Source organism: Erythrolamprus reginae, unplaced genomic scaffold, assembly GCF_031021105.1.
Source record: "Erythrolamprus reginae isolate rEryReg1 unplaced genomic scaffold, rEryReg1.hap1 H_7, whole genome shotgun sequence".
Taxonomy (NCBI): Eukaryota; Metazoa; Chordata; class Lepidosauria; order Squamata; family Dipsadidae; genus Erythrolamprus; species Erythrolamprus reginae.
The window spans coordinates 436,334-446,191 of NW_027248528.1; the positions used below are offsets into that span (position 1 = coordinate 436,334).

At 42.8% G+C, this 9,858-nt stretch overlaps 1 protein-coding gene across 1 annotated transcript; it reads left to right on the forward strand.

Annotated features, from left to right (window-relative positions):
* The first annotated feature begins 2,334 nt into the window (after window positions 1-2,334).
* LOC139155847 (zymogen granule membrane protein 16-like) lies at window positions 2,335-8,059 on the forward strand. Its single transcript, XM_070731178.1, has 3 exons — window positions 2,335-2,428; window positions 2,519-2,651; window positions 7,702-8,059. The coding sequence occupies exons 1-3, from the start codon at window positions 2,335-2,337 to the stop codon at window positions 8,057-8,059; spliced, it is 585 nt and encodes a 194-aa protein (XP_070587279.1).
* Window positions 8,060-9,858: the final 1,799 nt, after the last annotated feature.

Genomic DNA, 9,858 nt, shown 5'->3' on the forward strand with positions numbered 1-9,858 from the left:
TCTGGATCGGTCAACGGTGGATAATCTAAGGGCATGTGAGCTGTTGCCCTATGTCAGCTCCAGCATATTTGACTTTGGGGAAGCAATTTCGCCCTCCAGAGGTTTCAGGGAAGTTCCCTGAAACCCCCAATCCAAAAAACAGCCCAATGGGAAACTGGAAACTCGGCAAAACAGACCTGATTTGCCTGTTGTAATGTTTTTCACTCTCTGGAGGCTACAGGGAAGCTTCCTGAAGCCCCACAGTGCGAAAAACAGCCCAATGGGCGAACCTGAAGTTTGGAAAAACGGACTTCCAGTTTGTCTGTCGTGCTGCTTTTGCACTCCAGAGACTTCAGGGAAACTTCCTGAAGCCCCAGAGTGCGAAAAACAACCTCACGAGCAAACTAGAAGTTTGGAAAAACAGACTTCCGTTTTGCCCTGTTGTGCTGTTTTTCATGCTCCGGGACTTCAGAAAGCTTCCCGGAAGCCTCCTGAGTGCAAAAAACAGCACTATGGACAAACCTTTAGTCCATTTATCCAAACTTCCGGTTTGCCTATTTGTCCCAAGCTTTAGTGAGGCCCGTGTGCATGCGTGGGGGAAGGGGGATTGTGCGCATGTGCAGGGGTAGCATGGGGTGCACATGCATGGGGGGCAAGGAATGGGTGTGGGTATATGCGCGCATGCTACACATCCTCCTTTTGACATGCAAACCAAAAAAGGTTCACCCTACCCTATCCTATAGTTAACGGATGGGTAACTCATTGCCTTGTTTAATTATCGGTGCATCTCTTAAACTTATTTTCCCCCCGGTATCCATATCTATGCTTACTTCTTATATTTTCCTAGGTATATCTACTAAGTTAATGCTCCCTTCTCAACTACCTAATTTTGTCACCTTGATTGACTACCTTCAATTTTTTATTTTCCTCCAATTTAATCCATATTTTTTATCTTCTATACATACCCATTTTCTAACCAATCATAAAATCCTCTCCTAAATTTTAGTATTCAAACTCTTCCTTATCTTTAATTTTCTTTTTTTTCTTTTTTGTAATAAACTTTATTAATTTTCATAAAAACTAACATACAAACAAACACACATTTAACATAAAATTGGGGTTGCAATTTCCCCTCTTATCATAGAAGTCACTTTTCCATACAGAAAGGAAAATACAATATTAGTACCTTAAATCAACTTATTAATTTAAATGAAAGGAAGAAATTTTGTATCACCTTATATAAAAAAATCTTCATATAAAAACAGTATAAAACACCAAAAAATTTAATCCATAACGCTACTACAGTGGTCCCTCGATTTTCACGGGTTCGAACTTCGCGAAACGGCTATACCACATTTTTTCAAAAATATTAATTAAAAAAATACTTCGCTGTTTTTTTCCCCTATACCACAGTTTTTCCCGCCTGATGATGTCATACGTCATCGCCAAACTTTCGTCCACCTTTAATAAATATTTTTTTTAATAAACTTTAATAAATAAACATGGTGAGTAATAATCTAAATGGTTGCTAAGGGAATGAGAAATTGCAGTTTAGGGGTTTAAAGTGTTAAGGGAAGGCTTGTGATACTGTTCATAGCCAAAAATTGTCTATTTACTTCCGCATCTCTACTTCGCGGAAATTCAACTTTCGCGGGCGGTCTCGGAACGCATCCGCCGTCGAAATCGAGGGAACACTGTACTACAATTCTCACATATATTTTAATTTTAATTCTTCTTCTTATTTAACCATATGTATACACTTTATTCCAGATCTCATAAAATTCTGATTCCTCTTGGTTGTTTAACCATCTTGTCATCATATCCATTTCAGTGCAATCTAATATTTTCTTAATTACCTCTTCCTCTTTGGGAATGTTTTCCCCTTTCCAATTTTGCGCATGTACTATCTTTAATTTTCATTGTCAATCTATTCATTTCCACACAATCCAATATTTTTTTCATTATCTCCCTTTCAGAAGGGGCTTTTGTTGCTTTCCATTTTTGCACAAATGCAATTCTCGCTGCTGTAATCATATGAATAATTAAATATGTACCTTTTTTTACTGAATTTCTCTGGTAATATACCCAACAGGAATATCTCTAGTCGCAGTGGTTAAAATGCATCATTGCAAGCTAATTCTGCCCACTACCGGGAGTTTGATCCTTACTGTTAACTCAGCCTTCCATCCTTCCCATGTCTGTCAAATGAGGACCCAGATTGCTGGGCTGACTCAGTAAACCACTTAAAGAGGACCGTAAAATATTTTGAAGTGGTAAGTCTTAAGTGCGAGGGCTATTCGATAAGCCACTAAATGAATGGCTGTAAGTTGAATACTACTTGTAATAATAAAAATGATGTCATTTATTGATTTTATACACAACTGTCTTTCTAGGAAGAATTGTTTCATCTTAATCTTCCTCCTGTCGTGTGGCATCACCCTCCACGCAGGTAAATTCAAGGAAAGGCTGTTCCACGGTGAGTGGGGGTATTACCACTCCTTGACCACAGCTCACCCCTTTCTCCTCCACTTTATTTCAGAGAATGCTCGCACATCCTCCTATTCTGGCGAGTATGGGGGGAAGGGTGGACAACGCTTTTCTCATTCTGGGAACCAACTCGAGGGGCCCATAACGGCCATAAGGATCCGGGTTAGCCGCTATTACATTGTGGGGTAAGTAGATGAATGGCTGAGAGGGCTTAGGATTAGGTATGTCGAGGAAGGAAAACACGCTTGGGTTGATGGAAATTAAAAGACCCTGTGCCAAAACACAACTTTCTGGGGTATAGACACTTGATAGCTCCATCCCACTTTGGGGTCCCCATGTCTGTTGGCAAAACCTTGACTACTGAAAGAATGTTAAAGTGTGAGTCAATCTTGTCCCCACAGGGAGCCACCACGGAGAAGGCCCTTCTTCTTGGTCTTGCTTGGGGGATCTCTTTAGGAGAGGGGACCTGTAGCAGTAATGGTCAGCAGCCGGTACAACTGGGAGGGTCGATTAGCTAGTAAAAACGGTGATGTATGCACAGTTGCGCCCCCCTGATGCACCCACTTGCGCACCCATGCACGAGATTTCACATAAGGGTGCCCGCAATTGGCAATTTGGGGGCTTTTTTGCTTCAGCACGTGCACGGAAGCAAAGAAATCAGTGAAAATTGCTGAAATTTCATGTGCGCGAGAGTCCTCATGCGAGATTTCGCTTCTGTGCGCATGCACAAAAGCTGAATCTCGTTCCAGGGGCGCCCACCCACACCAAACACCTGTCCGCACCTGCCGCCAGGGGCATCCCAGTGGCACTGGTGGTGGGCGGCCCCTCAGTGACCTCTAGCATTCCCTACTTTCCTTCTCTGATCGGTTGGATAGATGTGACTGGGAAAAGACAGCCCTTTGAATAATGTAGCTCCCAGCCATCATCATCATCATCATCATCATTATTATTATTATTATTATTATTATTGTTATTATTATTATTATTCCTTATGTTAGATTTGATCCAATGTCTTATCTGGGGGGAGCTACTGCTCGGGTGGGGGAACGCAATGGGGTAGCAAAAATGGAGCTCTACCCCAGAGCACCCAATTTGCACTGAAAGATGTTGAAAGAAAATGCAGGGCGTCCTGCTTAAGCCACACCCACAGTGGGGTAGTAAAAGTTTTGGTAGGCCTTCACTGGTCTTATCCCAAAGTTACCTTCTCTGCGAGAGCCACGGCCCTCTGGAATCAGCTCCCCCCAGAGATTCGTACTGCCCCCACCTTTCTTGCCTTCTGTAAGAACTTGAAAACCCATCTATGCCGACCCTAGCTTCCACCCGACGAGTGCAGTATATGCTTGTTTTTGAATGTGAATGACTGGTTTTTAATGTTTTTGGAGTAGTTCATTATATTATTTGGATTTTAGATTTTGATATTGTATACTGTTTTTTATTACGTTGTGAGCCACCCCGAGTCCTTGGAGAGGGGCGGCATACAGGTAGTCCCCGGATTACATCGTCCTCAATGTACGATGTTTCATCATTACGACAATCCGGAAACAGCTTCGGAGCCACTGCTGCCACCGCCTCCATTCGGGCGAAGGGATCTCCGCGGTGGGCGGTTTGGAAAAAAATCTCTCTTCCTCCCTTTCGCTCTATTTCTCTCTCCCTCCCTCTTTCTCTCTCTTCCTTCCTTCCCTTCTTTCTCTCCCTCCATCCCTCTTCCTTCCTCTTTTTTGCTCTCTTTCTCTTTCCATCCTTCCCTCCCTCTATGTCTTTCTCTCTCCCTCCTTCCCCCCTCTCTTGCTCTCTCTTTCTTTCTTTCTCTCTCTCTTTTTTCTGTCTCTCTTGCTATCTCTCTCTCTCTTTCTTTCTTTCTTTCTTTCTCTCTCTCTCTGCCTCTCTTGCTATCTCTCTCTTTCTCTCTCTTTCTCTCTCTCTCTTGCTATCTCTTTCTCTCTCTTGCTATCTCTCTCTTTCTTTCTCTCTCTCTTTCTCGTACACCATGCCACATCAGCGGCATTGGGCAGTAGCCGTGGGGCGGCGGGGTGGTCAGCTGTGAGGCGAAGCTCTGGAACGGAGGCACCAACGGCGGCGGCTGGACATGTTGCTAGACACCATACATGCTAACGTTGCGCGGGGCATGGGTGTGGGGCTGGAGCCTCCATCCTGGCCCAACCAGCAGGCAAGTGCCAGCCACGCAATGCCAGCATATATGGCGTACAGCAACATGTCCAGCTGCCACCGTTAGTGCCTCTGTTCCGGAGCTCCACCTCACAGCTGACCACCCTGCTGCCGGTGCTGCTGCTGCCACTGCCCTCCCGCTGCCGCCACCCTCCCGCTGGGCCCCAAAGCTCACCTGCTGCCACCGCCAGGGAAACTCCAGCCAGGCGGGGCGCTGCAGCTGCCAGAAAACTTAGAAGGCGCAAAGAAGGAAGCTCAGCTTCCGTTCTCACAACTTTTTGCTCTTCGTACTCTCAGCAAAAAGTTGCGGGACCAGAAGCTGAGCTTCCTTCTTTGCGGCACACCTGACCGTGTCTCGTGGCACACTAGTGTGCCATGGCACACTGGTTGGGAAACACTGAAATAAGGAATGAAGAAACAATCAATATTAATAAAAATCTTAAGGATACAAGCAACAGGTTTTTCATGTTAGGTGACCATTTTAGGACTTGAGCTACGATAGAACCTAGAAATTTGAAGGTCTCTAATGTTGATACTGTGTTGTCTAGTATGTATGTAAGTGAGTAGGTAGATAGATAGATAGATAGATAGATAGATAGATAGATAGATAGATAGATAGATAGATAGATAGATATGCACATATTCTTAAGCCTGACAATTTGAAGATGCTTGAACTTTAACCCTCAGAATTCTGAGAGTTGAAGTTCTCTCATTTGCAAGTTGCCAAGCTTGAGAAATACATATCTGGATTATTTTATGCTTTTATTTTTAATTGTTAGCGACTGTTCTTCCGATCCAAGTTTTTTTCATATGGCTGAGTAACTATAGAATTACTCAACCAGACTTTGATGTACACTGCCAGATGAACTGAGTAACCTGTGTGGTTTAGAATGTGAGCAAACACACTTTCAGGAAAGGTTTCTAACAGTCCAGGGATAATTTCCGCTTGTTAGAAATAAACACTGTTCCCAATGTAGGTTTAGTCTGTATTAAGCCAGTTCACTCCTTTGATCGGTGTAGGTATAATTAAGTCCAAACAAAAGCTTCATTGTGCAGTTGCCTTCACATTATTCGCAGAATTTTAAGAGGAGTTATTACAAAGGTATCCTCAATTTTTAACCTCCCCCTTTTTCTTTATTGCTCATTTCCTCATTGTTCTTCTGAAAGAAAATCTATTAAGGACACTAAGGTGCCTTTTTATCGGTAATAATATGATTCTGATCTGGAAACTCATACTACCCAGACTGAAATTGGTCCAAGAGAACCAAAATCCGTTCACAATTCACAATGTTGGTTATTACCTATAAAGCCCTGCAAGGCTTAGGACCAGACTATCGCTGGGACCATCTCCCAGTGGAACCGGGCGCCATTTCTCCCCACACAACAGCCCCTCCCCCCCCCCGAGGAAGCTCATCCAGGCACTTCTGGGAGAGGCAAGGAGCAGCAGGAGGCTGCGAAGTTGGAGAATCTTGGAAGGAATTGTGGATTAGTAGAGGAGATCCCTGTTGGAGAAGCACGAATTTAACCCTGTGGAATAAATGGCTCTTCCGCTACAGGATACCAAGGTGGGGGCTGCAGGGGGAGAGAAAATGGTGAATGGCAGAGAAATCTGTTACACTCTCCACAGAGAGAAAAAGAGAGAGAGGAAGGTAGGAAGAGAGAGAATGAGAGGGAGGGAGGGAAGGAGGGAGAGAGAGAGAGAGAGAAAGAAAGGGAGGAAGGAAGATAGAATGAGAGAGAGAGAGAGAGGAAGGAAGAGAGAGAATGAGAGGGGGAGGGGGAGAGAGAGGGAGGGAGGGAAGGAGGGAGAGAAAGAAAGGGAGGAAGGAAGAGAGAAAGAGAGAGAGAGAGGAAGGAAGAGAGAGAAAGAAAAAGAAAGAGGGAGAGAGAGATGGAGAAAGGAAGGGTGAGAGAGAGAGAGAGAGAAAAAGAGAGGAAAGAAGGGAGAGAAAGAAAGAGCGAGAGGGAGGGAATGAGAGAAAGAGAAAAAAGAAAGAAAGAGGAAGGGAGAGAGGAAAAAAGAGGGAGAAAAAGAAAGAAAGAAAGAAAGAAAGAGGAAGGGAGAGAAAGAAAGAAATAGAAAGGGATGAAGGAAGAGAGAGAAAGAGAAAAGAGAGAGGAAGGAAGAGTGAAATAGAAAGGAAGAAAGGAAGAGGGAGAGAAAGAGAGGAATAGAGAGGAAGGGAGAAAGAGAAAGAAAAAAGAGAGGGGGGAGAGAAAGAGAAAGAAGGAAGGAAAGAAAGAAGGAAAGAAAGAGGGAGGGAGAGAAAGAGAAATAGAAAAAGAGGGAAGAAGAGAGAGAAAGAGAGAGAAAAAAAGAGAGGAATGGAGAAAGAGAAAGAAAAAAGAGGGGGGGAGAGAAAGAAAGAAAAAAGGAAGGAAAGAAAGAAGGAAAGAAAGAGGGAGGGAGAGAAAGAGAAATAGAAAAAGAGGGAAGAAGAGAGAGAAAGAGAGAGAGAAAAAAGAGAGGAATGGAGAAAGAGAAAGAAAGAAAGGGAGGGGGAGAGAGAGAAAGAGAGAAATAGAAAGGGGAGGAGGAATTCTGCACAATTTGTAGTTTCCAAATACTCTTCAAAGGTAACCACATGGAGAAAGCATGGCAATAGTTAAACCTCGAGGTGATAAGGGCATGAGTGACTGTGGTCAGAGACTCCCTGTCCAAATAGGGCTGCAACTAGTGCACCAGGAGAACCTGGACGCCTCCCTCGCCACAGCCGACAAATGATGTTCCAAGGTCAGCTGCGTATCGAGGAGGACGCCCAAGAATGGTATACATGTGTATTTTTGATTGGATTATTTGGTTTGTGGGTTTTTATAAATGGGGTTTTATTGGTTTAGTAATTAATATTTGACTTCTTTTTATTGTATTGTATTTTTTTATATTGTTGTAAGCCACCCTAAGTCCCATTGGGATTGGGCCACAAAGAAGTCAAATTAAATGAATGGATGGATGGATGGATGGATGGATGGATGGATGAATAAACAAACGAACGAACGAACGTACGAACGAACGAACACACAAACACACGCACACACAAGAACAAACAAACAAACAAATATTTATTCCAGCTTACAGGTCCGTTATGGAAAAGAGTGGAGTAACTACGTTGGTGGCAAGTCAGGAGATCTGGAGGAAATGTTCCTGTTTCCAAGGGAGTCCATCGTCCAAGTATCTGGGAAATACACAGATTATGTTCGCAGACTGGTCTTTGTTACTGACGAGGGGCGCTATTTTGCTTTCGGCAAGGAGACTGGCACCAGTTTCAGTGGGGCACCGCTCTTCCCAAATACCGTCCTGCGTTACATCAGTGGCCACTCTGGTTCCGTCATTAATTCCATTGGATTCCACTGGGATAAATACTCTGCTGGCTGTGGCGTTTGTAAAAATGGGACGCAGGAAAAAGAGAACCAAGGGAGAGCAGAGTAGAAGGCAGCAGAAAGCCTTTTTTTTTTTTTTTGTTACCAGTGTAGTAAGTTCCTTCGGCATCTAAGGATACTATGCCCTGCGCTGTTGCCAATTATCTGTCTCTCTGCAGATGCATAATAAGCCAATAAAGCATTCTAAACCCAAACAACGTTTTCCTCCAATATGTTTCCTACCCTTCCTTTATCATGAAAAGGGAGGGGGGGGAAAGCTACCACTATCTGATCTGGCCTAGATTTTGCTTTGCAGCTGTTCTTCCCACAAAGGACCAGCTGTGAACACTGTCGTAAATAAAAGGCAACATGGGAATAAAGATGTTGTTGTTTCTCTTTAGCGATTGCCCACCTTTGAAAGGTATTCCATTGTCACTCTGCTGAAATAATGAAGGGATTTCTCACAACCTATTTTTTCAACACTTAGATGTGCATAGCGTGCTGAATTGACATAGCAGGAGAAACAGAGCGATGGTTAAATGCATCGGCTATGAACTCCTGCTCTTATCTCAACCATGGCTTTCCTGTTTGGTCCTAATCTTTTAAATCTTTTAAAGTTATTTGGATTATTTATGATTTGTTTTATCTTGTTGTGAGCCTTCCCGAGTCTTCGGAGAGGGGCGGCATACAAATCTAAATAATAAATAAATAAAATAAATAAATAAGCAATTATATAAATGAAAGGATAAAAATGATGCTGTTTTTCTAAAACTATTGAGAAAGTTTTATGGCTTACTTCAACCAAAATATTTGACTAACAACAATGGCTGTGTTGACATACAGATAGTGCTTGATTTATAACCATGTCAGAATTAGCATTGCTCAGCAGGGTGGTTGCTAAGTCACACTCAATCTTATGACCTTTCCCCCCCCCCTTGGTTGTTAAGTGAATCACATAGTTGTTCAACAAATCACATGGTTGCTAAGCAAATCCACCTTTCCCCATTGATTTTGCTTGTCGGTAGCCAGCTGGGAAGGACACAGATGGTGATTATATGTCCCTGGAACTATCATAAATTCCAGTTGCCAGTTTCCCAAATGTTTTTTTAAAAATTTTTTTAAGTTGTTTGTTTATTTACAATTTTTTAAAACATACAAACATCCCAACACAAACACAAAGCCCTTAAAACATAAAAAATGCATACAAGACAAATTATCCAGTTTAACTTTTTACATTTGATTTCCCATTCTTCCACTAAGAATGCAGAATTAAATTTAATTAGATTGCAACTTTCTGAATAGAATAGAATAGAATAGTAGAGTTGTAAGGGACCTCTAGTCCAGTCCCCTGCTTAGACAGGAAATCCTATACTACTTCAGACAAATTGTTATCCAACATCTTCTTAAAAACTTCCAGTGTTGGAGCATCCACAACTTCTGGAGGCAAGCCGTTCCACTTACCTCCAATTAATTGTTCTAACAGTCAAGAAATTTCTCCTTAGTTCTAAGTTGCTTCTCTCCTTGTTTAGTTTCCACCCATTGCTTCTTCTATTGCCCTCAGGTGCTTTGGAGAATAGCTTGACTCCCTCTTCTTTGTGGCAACCCCTGAGATATTGGAAGACTGCCATCATGTCTCCTTCTTTTTATTAAACTAGACAAACCCAATCCCTGCTGTTCCTCATGGGTTTAAGAAGAAGCCTACATAAAATGCCCAAATAGTGTTTTGCAAATGATGGGTCACATATTATGAAGGAAGATGACCTTACAGAAGGCAATGTCTAGGCACACAAGCAACCCAGATCAAATCACCAATTTAGGGCAGTGGCCAGCCAATGGATGGGAGAGGACACATCTGCAGCAATCTCAGTA

Bases quoted from the DNA above. Each gene is read 5' to 3' on its own strand.
- LOC139155847 (XM_070731178.1), top strand. From the start codon at position 2,335: ATGTCATTTATTGATTTTATACACAACTGTCTTTCTAGGAAGAATTGT. The intron at 2,429-2,518 runs GTAAATTCAAGG...ACTTTATTTCAG, and splicing joins TGGCATCACCCTCCACGCAG to AGAATGCTCGCACATCCTCC. The intron at 2,652-7,701 runs GTAAGTAGATGA...TATTTATTCCAG, and splicing joins AGCCGCTATTACATTGTGGG to CTTACAGGTCCGTTATGGAA.